Below are 19,464 nucleotides of genomic sequence, written 5' to 3' on the forward strand. Positions count from 1 at the left end.
GAGGGTTGCGATCCTGTTACCGGTCAGTAAAAAAGACAAAAAAGGAAAAAAAAAAAAAAACATGATGGAGTAAAACGGCAGAGTTAAAGAAGCTCTTGCTCGGGAGTACTAAGACTTGCTTCCCCACAGTTGGCAACTCTGTCATTCCCTTCCAGGGTCATTCATATACCTAAATTCACGACTGACCCCTGCCTCCTTTCTCCAGTCTATGTGCCAACCTGCCAAATGTACACCTTCCTAAAGCACAGCTTTAATCATGGTCAAAGCCTGTCCTCAAACATTAGAATGGCTTCTCACTAGTTATTAAATCTAAGCCTCTTAACCTACTTCCTATGCTACATTTTTTCAGTTTTACTTCCTACTACTCCACCCTAACTATCCATCAGCCAAAGTTAACTTACTACTTTTTGCCCACAGAGATACCTATTTCTATCTCCCATCTCAGTTTACTGCATCTTCTATCAGGAACACTCTATTTAAAGTCCAGCCCATTACTACCTTCTTCATTCAACATGTGGTCACATTTGTGCCAAGCACTGTGCCAGGCACCAGAAACAGTGACATGTAGTTGTATGGCCTCTATCCTTGGTAACATAAACCACAACAAAATGTATTAAGTGTAATTACAGAGATAAGAAGAAAGTGCTGTGGAACATTTTGTTCCACAAATAACAAAACCACATTCCCTCTTTCCCCAGCTTTAAGATTTTTCATTTTTTCATCAGCTAGAACACGAGTCTTTCAAGGCAAGGAAAGGTACTTCGTCTCTACTGTGGTTTAACTTGTGCATGCATTTCTCTTTCCTCTGCTGCTATCAGCATCACCTGAGTATGTGAGGCACCGTGAGAAAACTAAAGATGAATGAGGCGAGGTTCTTGCTCACAGCTGTGTCTGTGGGGGGGAATGGTAAAACGGTTTAACACGGGTAACTATGATATAAGGCAAGCTTCCGTAAGTGTTCACAGGACAAAGTGGTACGGGAATCAAGTAATTCTGACTGGAGATAGAGGCGACCATGGAGATTTTGAACTTGAGCAAGATTTTCAACAGGGGAGACAGAGAGGGAAGGAGAGAAAGAAATGGCGTTACAGAAAAAAGAACAGCAGACGGCCTGGTGTGGCTTTCCTCACCACATGCAGGTGCAAGCCTAGCCCACAAGAGCATTACATAAATATTAGGGAAATAAATCTGTCCCCCACTCCCCCATTTAAGTTCATGAAAAGAAAGGTCCAGCAAGCACTTGTATTATTCAAAAGATACAGGTTTTCATAACATTTTTTTAAACAACTAAAACAAATTAAAAAGGGGAGAAGAGATAAGGCTGAAAAAAGAAATACAACTTAGATTAAAATAAAGAAGAAGCTCAAGACTTTTACTTCCAAGTTCACATGTTCTTCATGAAGTGATGTTCCTGAGGAACAAACTAATTTAAAAGCAACATTTCTAGCTTATTCAAATACTATAAGGTAACAACAGCCAACACTTCCATGCTTGTATGTACACTGTTCTAAGCATTCTACATATACTATCAAGTAATCATTATAACAACCCTTAAAGTAGGCACTTAATGCCTCCTTTTTTTTGTGGCAGCTGGCTGGTACAGGGATCCAACCCTTGACCTTGGTGTCATCAACACTGCACTCTAACCAGTGAGCAATTGGCCAGCCCGTGTCTCCATTCTGAGAGAAAAAGAAATGTCACTCAAAAAAGTGGAACAAGTTGCCCTAGCAAGGCCAAGACCTGACGGTGGGCAGTCTGCTCCTAAGTCTGTGCTCTTCAACCCTCCACTGCTTTTACTGAAGCAGCACTTGCTTGGGAGAACTCCACAGGGTTAAAGGAATCAGTGCCTCACAGCCAGTAACAAGAAGACGTAGGTTCTTTATGTTCTTATTAGAAATATCTGTGAGACATCAAAATTATGTTGCTTTGCTTCATATTTCGAATAGAAAGATATTTCCCCCACTTCCTGTTCACATGATATCCTTTTTCTCAATTCCGTTCCATGAATACCTTAATTGACATAAGTCTGTTGTTGATAAAGGACCAGGATATTATTCTACTGAAGGCCTTATTTGCATATCAATTCAACTTACTTTTGTCCAAAAACAAGGCCATCTGCTTCTCTAGCCCCTCGGGACCCCCGCTTGTGGATTCATCTTCATATTTTAACGGGATTGGGGTGCTGGGGTCAGCTGCAGGAAGATCCATCAATTCAACTTACTTTTGTCCAAAAACAAGGCCATCTGCTTCTCTAGCCCCTCGGGACCCCCCCTTGTGGATTCATCTTCATATTTTAACGGGATTGGGGTGCTGGGGTCAGCTGCAGGAAGATCGCTTTCTTTTTTGATGCTGCTATCTACAGATTTTAAGCCCTTTAAAAAAAGGAAAAACATTTACTATACATTTAACTGAAGGTCAACTTAAAACTGAATGTAAGGAAGTATCTGAACTACTGAATACATTTAGGAGAATTTCTATTTCAAAAAAAGCCCTTTAAAAACATTTGATCTGAAAGATTTGGAAAAAACTGATTTAATTTCCAATTAAAGAAAAAAATATCACAGCGCAACACTATTCTGAATAACATTCAGATACCAACAAACAAGTGCTATTTGCATATCAAGTACAAACTTTACCGAAAAAGTGAAGACTAAACTTAAACTTACCTCCAGAACATAGCTAAGTACAAGTCTACAGCGCTCTTCTGTGTCATGACAGACTGGAAATGCACAACTGGGCTTCAGAAACAAACATTTAAAATAATTAATATACTACCCAGACAATACACTCCATGGCTCTCATCTCCTGAGAAATACTAAAACTCTACAAACTAATCATGTAGAAATGTGCTTGTATATTCAGCTTAGTGGATATCTGATATTAAGGTTAATGTACTGTTTTTGCTGCAGATTAAACTGTTACAAGCATTATCAACAAAAATCTTGCTTAACAAATTAAGTACTTAAAATTTAAAAACAATTCAGACAAAAAGTGAGAATTAGAGTAGTAATTCAGCTCAACTCCTAAACAGCACTGATACTTGGTAGCACACAGTTAGCAATACCACCAATTTAGCAGTAAGTTAACAAGTATCACCAATGGTCTCATTGTATAAATTATTTGCTTAATTAAGGAGTAAAACCAGTTAACAACCTCCATCTACTAAGTCATATTATGTGTGAAGCATTTCATTTTGCTGAATCCTGTGGGGCTGGAATTACTGTTCTCATTTTACAGACGAGAAGCAAGCATTGGTTAAGTAATCTGTTTGTGGCCACAGTGAGTGAGTGGTGGAGATGGGACACTGGAGCCCATGCTCATTGTCTGTACTTCAAAAAGTCATTGAACACAGATAAGACAAAGCCAACTAAAAACACATTTACATGAATACTTTGTATTTTTTATGTGTTTCAGACATTGACAAAAAGTGCTGTCTCTGTATAAAAGTGATGTTAACATACCACTACATCTTTAATTATCACCTAACTGCCCCATAAGTCCAGGGCCTTGTGTTACAATGCAGTTTTCCAAATAATGTAACTTTTGTAATCAATAATTATAACTAGAAAAACTTTACTCCACTGTGGGGTTTAAGCTGAAAGTGAACTAAAATCTAGATGGACAGTTAACGACATATTCCTGTGGTCATTCAGTCACATATTTACTGAGCACCCATTATGTATTCTAGACATGGAAGACAGGAGGGTCTGTACCTGTAGGAAGCTTGCATTTTAGTGAAGGAGAGGGACAAACACATACAAAAATAAGAACTTTAGGTATAGGCAGACTCCATGAAGGAGATAAAAACAGAGCATGCTTTGGCTAGAGTGGTCGGGGAAGGTCTCCTTCAGGAGGCAACCTTTCAGCCAAGACTTAAAGCTTGAAAAACAGCAGCCATGAAAAGATCTAGGGAAATGTACCCTCCAAGAAGCAGCAACAGCAAGTGCAAACGCCTTTAGATGTGCGTGATCTTGATGCTTTTGAGAGACAGAAGAAAAGCCAGTGTGGCCGTGGTAAACCAAAAAGGAAAGTGAAGGTCAGAGAGATAGACAATGTTCTAGGGTGACAAAGAGATGACAGTCTCTCAAAAACTCAATTAAATATAAAGTTTCCATCTAAAAGTTAAAATCAGAGCTTAAGAGATTATCTGTAAATATAACTGTATTTCAGTTCAGGGAACAGCCAGACTGTTAAGGCTGACCTGGATCTAATCAGAGAAAGGCAGTATACTGGTAAGTAAACTGTGTAGACACAGACTAATAGTAGAAGGACAGTCAATGTAACCCACACCAGGAGAAACCTGAAGGGTAGGAAGTTGTTAGGGTCTATCTGACACGTACAATCTGGCAGACACGACCACGGTCACACAAAAAGTATTGGCCTATATAGCATAGGGAAAATGTCTACACATATGGTTCAAAGAGCCATCCCCTTCTCTTCCATGATTCTATGTTCACCAAACAACCTACATATATGGTTTTAAAGCAACCCAAAAACTGGACAGAAGTGCCCTGGTGAGGAGAAATGATTATGATTACACACCGGTCACTGGAAAGCAAAATCCCCTACATAAAAATTAATTTATGGATGTCTGGTTTACACATTTGTCTACCATAGGCTTGCAAAATGCGGGTCAGTTACTCTGGAACAATTATAAAACCAAGTTTTGGATTTTATAAAGCTAATGATTATTAGACCCTGGACCATGAAGGATTTACTGAAACAATGCTATCCTTTGAGAGGCTACCTATATATTCAATTAACAACTGTCTGTTTTTCTACTGATAAAAATTTAATACAAATTCTAACGTGCTTACTCTGATTTGATGAATGGATTTGTATTTTTCTGGTACCGACAATTCTCCAACAGACTTAATTATAGCTACTGCTTTGTTATCATCTGACGGATCAGAGCTGGTGCTGTAGGATCCATTTTCATCGCTGTCTGGCATCTCCTCCTCCTCTTCACTGTAACTTTCATCAGAATTCTCATTTAAAGGAGATTCTGAACTTTCTTCTTTTTTAGGCTCATCCAATTGGAAAAGTTCTGAAAGCATGTAATTGGCTGAAGCAATAATCTTATAAAAAGGAAAAAAAATGTGTGACTATCAAAATTGTCTCTTCATTTAAAGTGGAATGAATTTTACTACCATTTTAACAAATTTCAGGAAAAGGTCTGCAAATAGGCTGTTTCTAGCACATAGACTATAATACACACAGAAAATTTCCCAATTCAAAGTTACAAATATTCTATGTGTGACTATCAAAATTGTCTCTTCATTTAAAGTGGAATGAATTTTACTACCATATTAACAAATTTCAGGAAAAGGTCTGCAAATAGGCTATTTCTAGCACATAGACTATAATACACACAGAAAATTTCCCAATTCAAAGTTACAAATATTCTGGATATGCTCTGTGAAATCCTCATAGGTTGATATATTTCTTATTTCCTGAAATTATTCCACCCTTTGTCTTACAAAAGACGGCAACTGTATTTCACTGGCGGTAAAAGCTTTTATGTGTAGAGTGTCATAACTAAAATATTAGCAAATGCCACCCCATATGAAGTGACAATCAGAACTTCCCTTTACAAACTATGAATACAAGTTTATCTTTAACAGACAACTAATATTTACTACACAATCTATAGTTCTAGGGGGGAAAATCCCACTAGATTAAAGAGGGAAAAGACCATGCTGATATCTCTTAAAATTAGCATTTACATATTACCATTTATTCCACACTTTTGTTGATTCTTAATTACACTTAATAGTCTTAACACCATTTTCTGATTCTTACATAAACCATTCAAGTTCCACCAAACACCACCACCACAATTAGCAATTAGATATTTAAATCAGAAATTGTTTTTGCCATTTTTGTTCAAAAAGAAATTCTCTGAGTTTGGTCTCTAGGATAATCTTTATCTCCAAACTGGATGTGGCCACAATTAAAAATAATTTGGGCATTAAAAAAAAAAAAACTACATATGCTATATACCTTTTCTAATTTAACAGGATATGACAATTAGCTTTATACCAAAAATACAGTTGTCAAATACAGACATCTGAGGATAAAAGTGGTAAAATTGTGGGGAGCATGACAGAGAGAATACTATAACAGATGCTTTTAAACACTGAAGTTGAAATGTGAGCCTTATTTATACTAACAAACTGATAACAAGGTCCATTCATGTAAATGGATCTTTTAAATACTACTATAAGTTTTCTACCTTCTATTCTATATAGTGATAAAACAAAGAAAAAACAGCACTACTCTGTTAGAATTACATGAGTTCTAAATTTATAGAACAGTGCTGTCCAAGAGAAATGTAATGTAAACCACATACAATATTTTAAATTTTCTAGAAGCTACGTTAAAACAGAAAAATCTGGGTCCGAACCCATGGCTCACTTCGGAGAGTGCGGCGCTGGGAGTGCCGTGGCCGCAGGTTCGGATCCTATATAGGGATGGCCGGTGCACTCACTGGCTGAGCGCAGTGAGGGCGACACCAAGCCAAGGGTTGCGATCCCCTTACCGGTCACACAAAAAAATAAAATAAATAAAAAAATAAAAAAATAAAACAGAAAAATCTGGTGAAATTAATTTTAATATTATTTTTAATCCAATATATACAAAATATTATCATTTCAACATGTAATGTGTACACACACATACACATGTAAAATCTTCAAAATTCAGTACATCTCAATTCAGATTAAGCAATTTTAGGTGCTTAGTAGCCACATATGGTTAATGGCTGTCATACTGGATAGGGTAGTTATAGAATATGAATCAAAAGGCTTTACTGTCCAGACAACAATTCTCTGACAGAATGCTAGAACTCTTTTAGAGAAAGTATAAATGTTAATCTTACTTGAGGATGCCTGCTTTTGTCCAACAATTTAACACAATTAAGAAGCAAAGTTCTAATAGTCCCATAGTGTTTCTTATTTTGATTCTTCTTCATCATCATGTTGCAAGCAACCCTAAAAGAAATGTTTATATCAATGTCACTCCTCATTCATCATTCTTTGCAAGACTCAAGTCTAGACACATTCCTGTTTCTTTCAAACAGAATAAGGACTTCTAAGAAACAACTAAATATTGTATTTTACTCACCTCCCCAAAGTTTATACTATGCTTTCAAAGGAAGTTGAGTAATATTTGGTACAGTATATCATATCTACAAACACACATCTGTATGTGTGTGTATACATCCCCCCCCCCATAAAAACCTAAAAAGTATTTAAAAGCCTTGGCTTGGATAGTGTGACTATACACTTTAAAATTTTATATAAGGCTACTTCAAGGGCTGGCCAGTTAGCTCACTCAGTAGAGCATGATGCTGATAATACCAAGGTCAAGGGTTCAGATCTTAATATTGGCCAGCCACCAAAAAAAAAAGGCTACTGATTCATCTTAAATTCTTAAAGCACTCACTTATATAAGAGAATGGCCACTGGCATTGTGAATGGGTTTTGGTATTTGTCTTCAGTTTCTTCACAAAGAGTAGTGAGATCATAGAGCTTCACTATGTCACTGCCACTTGCTGAAAAGAAAAACAAATAAACCTCATTTTACAGTAGTCACCCAAATCAATTATTATTCATCCCAAGAATTAGCTTACCTTTAAAAAGCCAATAGGTATGTCCTTCTTTGGTACAATTGGATTTCAGAAATGATAAGATATTCTGTGCAATGTCTTTTATGACTTTAGTAGAAAAATTAGAATTTTCCAGATTAGGAATCTCTTCTGTCTTTATCATTTCATATTTCTGTAAAACACAGATGGCAGGCAGTTTAAGAGAAAATCTGAGGCAGCAACATCTTTCTTTTAAAAAAGCAACCAAATATATAAATCCTACAAGTAAAATCGATGCACCATGAAGCAGTTTAAACCAGTGATTTTCAATCTTTTTTCTTCTCCAGTATTCCAAAGGAATCTGGTCCACCCCCATCAGCAATGGCAATTACTAGAATAATTTTCAAGGGAGAATTACTACCAGACTTGGAACCTCAGATTTAGGCATGATCTTACCTCTATTCTAACATGGAACAAATTGTACTGAAAACTTTCTTCTAGTCCACCGTAATGGTTTTCAGCTGGGAAGATGGTAAATGAAGGTAGACTTCACCTAGCAAGCTTTAAAACATATGTATTTCTGGACATTTCTGTCCCCAGCCACTAGAATCAGTGGTTTGAGGGAACAGAATCACTTGAGAAGTTTTTCCAGAAGACAATTCTCTTCCCTTGAGATACTGACTCTTCCTTTACAGGGATGGAGCACAGCGGGGTGGAGGTGGCAACAGGAGTAAAGAGGTTTGAGGGAACAGAATCACTTGAGAAGTTTTTCCAGAAGACAATTCTCTTCCCTTGAGCTACTGACTCTTCCTTTACAGGGATGGAGCACAGCGGGGTGGAGGTGGCAACAGGAGTAAAGACTGCACAGAAATTACTACCACTATTTAAAGCAACTCAGTATTTTTTTCTAACCTGTCTTCTGTGCACAATTCCTGTGACACCTCTTACCACATTTTCTGAAGTACTCTCAAACTAGAAACTCCAAGTCAATTGTAATATAAGACCAAGCAGAGTCACTCAAGGCTGGTTTTCATCCTTCTTGGTTCATTTAAAGTTCCCAATGTTGATTATTTTCTTCCTTAAAACACTCCGCTCCTGTATTTCACACTGCACTGTTTTGGTCCTCCTCTCCTCTCCCTCTTCATCTGTACAGGGAAAGGCTCTAATGTTTGATTTTAATAAATTCTCTTGGTGATGAAATCTAACAGTATCTAGGCAGATGATGCTTCAATTTATTTCTGTAGCCCATCTTCTCTAATGGCTGTAACTTCAAAGTGCTCACAAAACACTTCTATGCTTTCCTCAAACTTAACGTGACAAAAACATATTCTCTTCCCTGCCTAAACCAATTCAATGTCTCTATCTTAGTGAAAGTACCACCATTATTCTAGTCCCTGAAACGTGCAATTCTCTGACTCTTCCTCTCTCTCCTCCTCACTAATGCTTTACCCTCCACTCCCTGCCCCTCCCCGCAGCCTCTCTCTAAATGTTCCCATTTAGGGTGACAGTATAACAGTGGTTCTCAATCAAGGCTGCAAATCAGAATCGTGTATATAGCTCTCCCAAAAGACAGATGCAAAGATCTCACCAGTCCTGGAACACTGGGGGCCCAAGCAAGTGTATTTTTTAAGAGGCCAAAAGTGATTCTGATGCACACTCCAGGATAAGAATCACTGTGTCAGAGTACTTCGGTTAAAATCATAGCCTCAGCCAGATATAGGCTCAAATATTGGCACCACTACTTACTAGCAATGTGATCCTGCACAACTCACTTGAGCTCCCTAATCCTCAGTTTCCCTCTTCATCAAATGGGAATAACAGTACAAGAGCTAGCTAGGAAGATCAAATAAAATAATGCATGTAAAGCACTTAGCAAAGTGTCTGGAACAAAATACACACTCAATAAATTGTGGACTCTCAATGTTTCCTTTGCAGTTTAAGTACATTATATTATTTGCAAACTAGTACAATGCCTGACCAGTCTTCGTCTCCAAGTCCTCCTTGCCTATCCTACACGCTATTTCCAAATTAATATTTCAACACAACAAATTTCACCTCCCAGATGCAAAGCCCTCCCTTATTCCAGATAGCCAACCAAGTCCAAGCTTCTTAGCTCAGCATCTTAGACGCTCTGTTATTTGGCCATGACTTTTTCAAACTATCCTGCTACGTGAATCTGTGTTCCACACTGGATTTATCAATTCCTTCCTTTACTGATTCTAGTCTTTTAAGCTCCAGCTCTTCTTTTTAAAGATGCTAGCTAATCATTCCAGACCCAGTTACGATCCCATTTCTTCCATGGTCTTTCTCTCAGACCGAAACAGAAGTGATCTCACCTTGCTCTGATTATCCAGACTTCTGTGTGTTCTACACTTCTAATACTTATCTACTGTTTCCAACTATTCTCTCTGCACATCCTTATTTCCCATGAGATTATCTCTTTCTGAGTAGTGACAAACTTATTCTGTTTTCCCCAACATGTACAATAGAGACAAAGTGTCTCCTTAGCAAAATGTGCTAGTAAGAATTTGTTACATAAGCTATCTATCTACCCTATGACATTTTCACTGTGGCCTTTCCCTAAAACTTTGCATATGCTGAGTAGATATTTGCATAATGAAGAAACACTTCCAATGTATAGACACTTTCAGTTAATTACTATGAATTCTATAGCTACAAATGTAGGTTTAAGTATATTTATGACCTCCTACAAATTACCTGTAAAATTACACTCCTGTAACATCTAGAATCCTAATATCACCAATTTAAATGGGAAAACACTCAAATTTCAGTTTATTCACAGCTATCTTCCCTGCCAAAAATATACCTTAGTATTTAAGGGCCTTAAAAACTTTGGTGAGGTACTTTCTGCACCAATTTGGCATTTGAGAGATTATTAGAAAAGTCACACTGTATCTTACCTGTACAATTCCATTTACATGAAAACACATCACAAGCTCTGGTACATTGCATATCAAGTTGTCCAACCAATAGTCAATTCCAGTTAGCACATTAATTGGTTTGTTGTTATCCCTAAAAATATACATTTCAACTGTTATTCGGTTTACTTAAGATGTTCTGTAATGAATCATCTGAGACTTATTTCCCCACTTAAGTAGTTTAATCTATTCCCCCTAAATGGAAAATGCCATATATGCTTTCTTTGCTGATAAGATATGTACATGTAGCTCAGTGGTTGCATTATGCTTAGCATCCTTCCAAAGCTTTGTATTTCTAACTGGTGTTGATAAGCATTCAGTAAGAATAGAAGGAAATATGATGGGAGATGACTGTAAGCCTACTGCATGCTCCTCACAGAAGCTGTGGAAAAACTATCATACCCGAAAATGCCCAATTCGGAATTCACGTTGGCTAATGTGAATACACATAAGCATTAAGAAAAATGCTCATGACCAGTTAATAGGAAGCTGGCAAACCACCTCCTTAACGAATTCAATAAACTCTATTTGTATTCTCACAGTTTGTTGATTCAAACATAAGACTAGGCCAGTCCAACGGACTTCTGACCCTATTCAATTAGGTCTAGAATGAAGACTCAGCTATAGGGCTTTCAGCATTTGCTGATAAAAGCTCCTTCCTCACTGTGGCCATTCTAATTGGCAGGAAAAGGAGGGAGGTGAAAAAACCTAGAAAAAGAAGAGGATGCCCAAAGAGACAAGGTAAAGAAGATGGAACACTGATTCTAAAGGAAAACTTTAAATAACATAAGCTTGAGGGTACGATGTTGGTTTACCTGAGACGTAAGCTGACTGCTGGATATCTGCCTCCTCCAAATATAGGCATGTTGGAGCCGACCAACATATGGATATCTTCAAATGTCCACAAAATATTCCGAACAAAATCATTTTTAAGACCCTTTGATTTAAAGTAGGAAAGATTATAATAAACAGTAGATTCATAATTTCCCCCCAAGATCCACAGAAAGACTAGAAAAATGAAAAGACAAAGGAGACAAAATAAATTAAAGTCGCAGAGTTATAAGATCACAGAGATGTCTAGAAAGCAATTTTCAGGATCAAGTGGATTTTTTTCCCTATCAGTTCCAATTTAGACTGGTTTTTAAATGACAGAGTAGACTGGGGATTAGGTGTCTCAGCCTGGACACCATGGAAAGCATACCTGACTGTTCTCCCCGTCATTGAATAAAGTAGTCAGGTTTTGTTCTTTGGGTGCTGAGGCCACATGCCCCACTATGTATGAGGGTTCAAGAGGCTCACTTCCCTGTGAAAAGTGCAAGGATAAGGAGTGATTCTGCTGCCAACATTTCCTAAAATTGACCTATTTTTAAAGAGTATCACCTAAACATTCAAAGCACACACCTCAAATCTACTTTTGTGAATTAAAGCTAATACAAATCATAACACTCATCACTAGGTGCTTTGTTTCAGCTCTTAATTATCATAGTTACTATAAAAAGCTAATCACGTTTAGATCTTACTCAAATGAGAAAGATTAAAGATTATTTTAAGCTTTCAAAGTTTTTCATTTTTTTGTTTTTTATGAATTTGAATACCAGTGCTCTTTCAACCTACCCCATCTCTACTGAATTAAAAAATTCCTAAGATACCTCAGCCATAGTTTTGAGATACTCATCATTGTCACAGTTTCCAGTTTAGCATTTCCTAATGTGTGTTTCACAGAATACTAGTTCCTGGGGTCCTCAGTGAAAATTTTCCAGAGTCAGGTTTGGAAAACGCTGCTTGCCAAATACTCACTTTGGAGAGTAACAATGTTTATCGCCATAAAAAAAAAAAAAAACAAAAAAAAAAAAAAACAAAAAAAAAAAAAAACAAAAAAAAAAAAAAACAAAAAAAAAAAAAAACAAAAAAAAAAAAAAAAAAAAAAAAAACCCCAAAGAAAATATCTAAGCCATCCTTCAGTAGAAAAATCTACTTCACCTCTGCATAATCTGATGTTTCCAAACATATTTAATTTCAGAACACTTGTTGTTCTTAATATATTCTATGGAATATATTTTGGAAAACATTTAAGAAGAGGGCCCTTTGACACTGGGTAAATTCAGTCTACCACTCAATTTTCCAACGATTAGGATAGCTGGCATTAGGAAACACTACTTTAAACCTTTAATGTCAATGCCCCAACAGACCCTGAGACAGACATGTATGTGTTGCTCATTCCATGAAATTCTGTCTTCTCATCTATTCCCATGCCAGTCAGCTCAGCACCTGTCTGCAAAGTGTGCTTGACTGCAAGCACAGGGAGATCTCTAGTACTGCTGCTGTGTCTTGTCTTCTCCCTGAGGAGTCCTAAGAGAACTTCAAATGCCTTTCATTTTATTATTTGTTTACGCAGACAAGTTATCAACCTATGGACCAATTCCCAAAATTATATTTGCCAGGTTTTTGCTTTAGTGGGAGTCTGGGCTCTACGGGTACAATGTTCTCAATAAAGGTTTGGCTCAAAGACCATACCACAGAAACCTATTTACCCTCTATTATTGCTTAACAAAGGCCTCAAACTAGCAGTTTTAGTTTGGGGAACAAGAATTCACGAGGTTTGCAAACATAATAAATCTGAAAATGTCAAAATTTAGGCAATATAATATAAGAAAAATAATCTGTATAAGATTATTTTTATGGCAGGCTAGCTCTGCTTAGGGGTGTGCCATTGCTAAGACAATCTGACTGCATGTAGGGCCCTCCTAAACATGTGTGCAGTATATGGACACAGAAGAGTACCGCTGTAAGAATAGGCCTCTGAAGTCAGAAAGATCTAGGTTTAAACCCTAGCTCAGACTTCACAAGCTATACAACCATGGAAAAACAGCTGCTTTTTATGAGCTTTAGTTTGCTTATTTGTAAAGTGATACCCTTAAAACTTACTACATATACAGCTCCAAGGATGAAAAAAATATCTATACACACTCACATATCAAAGTACATGGCATAAGAGCATTAAATAAATGCCAGTTCACTTCCTCCACATGTAAGTCTATAGGTTCTCAAGAGTCACTGAGATTTTTCACAGTAACTACTAAGGATAGAATGATAGGCTGGGAGAAGCACAAGGCAGACAGTGGGACAGTAGTATTTCTGTTAAGTGGTCTTTTTTTTAAAGCACGGTTTTTGAAGATAATGCACGCTACCTAAGGATAGAATGATAGGCTGGGAGAAGCACAAGGCAGACAGTGGGAAAGTAGTATTTCTGTTAAGTGGTCTTTTTTTTAAAGCACGGTTTTTGAAGATAATGCACGCTAAATGAATTTTTTAAAAAACTCTTCAGTGAGATATAATCACATATAGGAAAGGGCATAGAACAAATAATAGAGTATAATGGCTAAATACAAAGCAAATTACCCACATAATCATTACCCAAATCACAACATGGGACACTGCCAGCACCTACCACGTCCCTTCTCAATCACACAACATCCCCACCTCTGGGCGTTTACCAGTATGTGACTTGCATGTTAATTACTTTTTTTCCTTTTCCTTATAGTTTTTCCACGTTTGGAAAACATTTAAATTATGTAGTTTTGTGGGAAGGTTTCTCTATTTTAAAACCTACTAAACCTAAAATCAAGTTAAATGTATTTGCTTCCTGTGACCCTATGTGAAGATTAGAAACAATCTGGTTGAATAATATTCAATGTGGGAAAACACAGAAAGAGGAAAAAACATAATTTACCAACTTAAAAATCTTATTTTTATCTTCTTCAGGTTTATCAATGTATTTTCCAGAAAACAGACATGCCACAATTTACATCTATGGAGTTATTTTATTTTTTGATAGACAAAATAAGGACAAAAATAAACAAACAAGCAGTAAGAAGAAACCAGGAATATAAGAGACAAACCAGACAACATATTCTACTCACTCTTCCTTTCTAAATGCTTTATAACATGATTGTAAGCTAAGTCTCAGGAATGTCACTCTGAAGATCTTAAGGGTTATTTTAGGCCTAACAATCTGACTAAAGGTTAAGGCAAAAAAGGTCAGTATAATACTTAAACTATGAACAGTCTTGTAAGTCTCAATATTTGATATACACCTAATACATATCTAAAGTTAAAAATATACTATATCACTATATTATATAGCATTCTTATGACTTTAAGAAGCTATTATCAAACATACCAGTCAGCTATTTTAAAAATTTAAATTACTTAATAAAAATTCTGATCTAGCCATTCATAATAGCTCTTGTAAATTCTATTGTGAAAAACTAGAGAAGGTATATTTTTCTCATTTTGAAACATGAATTGATAGAATATTTCTTACTCCCATTCACCTATATTTTTAAAACAAGATAACTGGTTTTGTCTTCCTAAATGTGCTGACTGGATTAGTATTTAAGGAATAACAAACCTGACTAGAAGCACTGGGGTCTTCAGGAACTGAAGACGGCATTTCAAAGGGGGCAGGCCACGAAGCCCCTTCTGAGTCATTCGTCTGATCTGAACTGGACGATTCCTGCTGTTCTGCAGCAGGTGGGACAGGCTGAGCAGTTCCATCACCATTGATACTAGCCAAATCAGAAATTAAAAAATATCACATTGTTACTAAAGTTAACTTTATGTAACAGTCCACCCATTGATAAAAACTAGATTCTGTAATCAAGCATACATCTTGTAAAAAAGAAACGTAAAACAAGTGTTAACAATTCCATGGTGGCAAAACTTAATTACTTTTACTAGATTCAAACTAAATTTTAAATTGGAATTTCATTTTTCTTCTTAAGATAAAAATAAACAAGTAGCCAAATACCTGTAATATAAAAACTTGGAAAGAATAGCCTTCTGATACCAGTGCTCTTTGCTCTTTTTCTTCCTCTGCCATTTCTGATCAATTAGTCTTTGATAAAACTCTTTCAACCAGGTCCAATCACCAGTCTGAGTCACATAAGATATCATTAAATAAATACAACACACATGTAGTCAAAACAACTTGCTACCTATTATTCTTTTACAAGAAATCCTTTTTTATTTTTTGAATACTGCTTCATAAACACATACTCATAAATCATTTATCTTTCTGGTCTCAGTTCATACCACCTCTGTTAGGAAGCCCTTGTCTTCCTCCTCTCCCTAAGCCAGGCCGGGAGAAGTGACCACTCTAACATTTTCTTTAGTACCTGGAGTAAGCCCCACTAGCCCACTGTATTGAAATTATCTGTACATGCATTTATAACCCCAAAACCGTGAGCTGCTGAGGAGCAAGCACTGCAATTTATTCATTCACTGCCACATCCCAAGACCTTGTCCAGTGCCCAGCACATATGCATAAATTGAACTGAACTATTGTCTTTTCAAAGGGAAAAACATTTATATTAAGTGTCAACTTAAGTCAATGTAACTTATTTTCCTTTATCAAAGCACTGCAGGGGCCGGCCCCGTGGCTCACTCGGGAGAGTGCGGTGCTGACGGCACCAAGGCCACGGGTTCGGATCCTATATGGGGATGGCCGGTTTGCTCACTGGGTGAGCGTGGTGCAGACAACACCAAGTCAAGGGTTGAGATCCCCTTACCGGTCATCTTTTAAAAAAAAAAAAAAAAAGCACTGCAGGAATATTCTTTAAAGAGTAGCTCCTATGGACTGGTAGGATCACGAACTATTTATTTGTTACCAGTCCACGAAAAAGTGAGTATAGAAATGGAGAGTAAGCCTTGAGAAACTGAACATTGTTATTATATTTTACAAAAGTATCCATTCTCGACACATGGGAGAAAAACAGTCATGTACAAACATACAGTTTGAGAAGCTAGGCTTTAAGCGAATCCATCAATTCTAATAACTATTTATTCACAGAAATAGCTTTTAACATTTTTACATTTCACACGTTGGCCATGTTATATGAGAATCTCTTTAACGGAGACATCAAAGGATTTTTCAAAAATTTTAACTAGTCTCCTAAATTTCACCGATTTTTCATAACTTTCTTTATTAGCTTCATCCTTTTCCTTTTAAGAAAGAATCCTGGCTGTTGGTAGCAATAAAATAATTTTCTTCCTCATTCTCTCTCTTTCTCTCTTCTATTTTTCTTTATTAAAGCTTTTTTTTCTATTTTTTAAATATTCAGTGAAACTTTTCATTTCTTGATAGCTGAAGTCTTCAAATACATTTCCACTTTGGCCTTTCTTTGAAACAAAATTATATTTCTAGTGCACCTAAGTTGTTAAGAAAATGCTTTTCTGGATGTTTTCAATAAAAAGTATTACCTGAGATGATCGCATAAAGAGCTCTTGAATATCCAGCTCATCTAATAAGAGAGTCCTTCCTATGCGGTGTACTGCCATGCTTACATGGGACTTGCTGTAGGGAATCTTCAGGAGCTTTTTTATGTTCTTAAAAAAATTAAGAGGAAAAATAGTTTAGAAAGACCCCTTTAGTGTGATCTGGAATCCTTCAAATTTTAACTTCATTTAACTTAAAGCACAACAAACCTTAATATTTCCTTAAGGTTATACAAACTGTGCTTTACACAAAAAGCTACATGCAAATGAATGGACCAGAATCACCTACAACTTATAAGTCATACTTGTTAACATAAATGATAGTCAAACATTTATTTTAACACGATAGAATTTCTTAAAGTTAAGGGCATATAGGTCACATTGTTGCACTCACCTAGGCTTTTAGCATATCAGATAAAAGTCGCCAACTAAGAATCAATAGACTACTAGAAATACCATTGATAATTATCAACTAGTAAGAATCCCAAACATTACAATTAATTTCAATTACTATTATTCAAATACAACCATCACTATCAGTATTACCGCCACTGCCAGTGTTTGGGGGATTGTTCTCTCCTCTTTGAGGAAAGGAGATGTGCTAAAAAGTGATATTTTAATAACAGAAAAGGTATTCAATAATCAGTTTTAACTTATTTCATCACTAATTCTCAAGACCACAAAACAAAGCATGATATAAAACACCTAGCACAAAACACCCCCAAAATTAGATTAAGTAATAAGTAACACTTACTTCAGAGTCAGAGACAACATCCACATCATTTCCCACCGAATCAATGAAGTCATATGCCATGCCAAAACTACCAAAGGGAAAAAAGACCACAGGTTGATAGGTCATGCTCATAACATTGCAAGCAAAATAACAGAATACTGTATTTCATCACTTCTGGGATACACATTTTTCACATTTTAACATTTCTGAAATCAGGATTCATATATCATCATTACAGTTGGCTAGTTCTTCCTTAGCAGTATGTAAAATAATGACATCTTAAAAATCAATGGCACCTTAGATTTGACAAAACATAGTAATAATCATTAGAAGCAAATAGTAGAAAACATTGAGAATAAAAACAATTATTTTTATTTCTGTAATCACGAAACCCAAAAAAATTCTAAGAGAAAACAGATTAAGACTTTACTCTTTTTAGGTGAGGAGATAAGAAAAACAGAAACATTTATCAGGACTTTAGTTTCCAGGATTGTGTTCCTAGTGATACAAAATACTCCTCTTTAAAAAAAAAAATGAACAAAATGCAGCTGACACCAATTCAGCCACAAGGAGAAAAGAAAAAAAGATGTTAAATTGAGCACGCAACTCATGCCAGGTACCACATGAGACACATCTATAGTCTACAAGTCTGAAAGGTAGCTGATGTCATTTTCTGGAAAGTAAAGGGCAGAGAATAAGGACACCGACCTAGGACTGCCTGACTTCAAAGCATGCACTTATGGTTTACTATGCATTCCAAGCAAGTTATTAACTTTTCTCAGCTTCAGTTTTCTCATGTGCAGAATAGTTAACAGTGCCTATCTCAAAGGCTTGTTGTGAGAATTAAACGAAATAAACATATAAAATACTTAGCACATTGTATGTATACAGCCAATATTTCTCACTCATATCACCTCATAACATTTGTGTTGACATATCATAATTTATTAAGCCATTCTTCTAAAAGAAGATATTTGAGTTATTTCCAACTTTTTTTTTTAGAATTAATAATCCTACAAACAAGCCACAGTCTGCATAACTTTTACCTTCTGAGGCATTAGGATAATTTCCAACTACTAGCTCATGAGGTATTAATGTGTTTGTGGCTCTTACTACAAGTTACATAGAAATATTTTAGGTTGAATCACCAAGAGAGAAAAAAAACCCAGAACTCAACATGTTAAATGGCCTACAAGTGCATGGACAGTAAATACCACCAGGAGAATTTCCAGTATCAAAGTCAAGGGTGTACTTCACCCAACATGCTGAGTTTTTACATTAGGCTTTTTCAGACCAGACAGTCCACCACTATTTAATGAACAACTCTACAGGGCAGATCAGGCAGGGTTAAGGGTTTTCCTCTTCAAGTGCCACGCTGATTCTTTGTATTCACATATTTAAGAGGTATGCAAACTAGCTAAAATAGTTGATTAAACTTTAGTGGTCAAAACTCATCTTTGTTAATATGATATAGACTTGAAAGAAGCATACGCAGTTAATAGCTTCATACTGCAACATTATTCTATTACTGGGGGAAACAAAGGCCTTGAAAGTCAAATGTGATCTTCTTCTAAAGCAAAATCTCAGCAAGTGAATGTGCATTACAAATTAAAATGCAAAGCATGTAAAGAATTAAAAGTTAAAGAGTTTTAAGTGGGGGTGAAGGTGGAGGGGCAGGTAAAAATGCCATTGATTAATATTTACCTTGAAAATGGCTTGCTTTTCTTAGTACTGCCAAGAATGGTAGTTCCTGCTGGCCCCAATTTGGCACTCTCTCGTAACCAGTTGGCAGGTGGGAGTTTCAAGTCTGTTTTCTCTTCCAGGCGTGCAAATGCTGTTCGAGGAGGGGCAGAAGAGTATTTCACCACAGCTCGGCTCTTCACTTCATTGCCTCCAAGAAATAAAGCTGATCCCTAATTAACACATTG

The 19,464-nt window shown here is 36.4% G+C and overlaps 1 protein-coding gene across 1 annotated transcript in view; it reads right to left on the reverse strand.

The window, feature by feature from the left end:
* Window positions 1-19,464, reverse strand: part of EDRF1 (erythroid differentiation regulatory factor 1) — a 42,161-nt gene that overhangs the window by 21,813 nt on the left and 884 nt on the right. The window contains exons 2-15 of the mRNA XM_008580969.1: window positions 19,241-19,449; window positions 17,558-17,624; window positions 16,789-16,914; window positions 15,338-15,462; window positions 14,939-15,095; window positions 11,729-11,830; window positions 11,343-11,464; window positions 10,510-10,621; window positions 7,634-7,781; window positions 7,447-7,555; window positions 6,881-6,992; window positions 4,818-5,078; window positions 2,667-2,738; window positions 2,222-2,372 (exon numbers count right to left, since the gene is read on the reverse strand). Of these exons, the coding sequence (XP_008579191.1) occupies window positions 2,222-2,372; window positions 2,667-2,738; window positions 4,818-5,078; window positions 6,881-6,992; window positions 7,447-7,555; window positions 7,634-7,781; window positions 10,510-10,621; window positions 11,343-11,464; window positions 11,729-11,830; window positions 14,939-15,095; window positions 15,338-15,462; window positions 16,789-16,914; window positions 17,558-17,624; window positions 19,241-19,449 (1,873 nt within the window). The remainder of the gene's footprint in view (window positions 1-2,221; window positions 2,373-2,666; window positions 2,739-4,817; window positions 5,079-6,880; window positions 6,993-7,446; window positions 7,556-7,633; window positions 7,782-10,509; window positions 10,622-11,342; window positions 11,465-11,728; window positions 11,831-14,938; window positions 15,096-15,337; window positions 15,463-16,788; window positions 16,915-17,557; window positions 17,625-19,240; window positions 19,450-19,464) is intronic.

This window comes from Galeopterus variegatus, unplaced genomic scaffold, assembly GCF_000696425.1.
Source record: "Galeopterus variegatus unplaced genomic scaffold, G_variegatus-3.0.2 Scaffold2225, whole genome shotgun sequence".
Classification (NCBI taxonomy): Eukaryota; Metazoa; Chordata; class Mammalia; order Dermoptera; family Cynocephalidae; genus Galeopterus; species Galeopterus variegatus.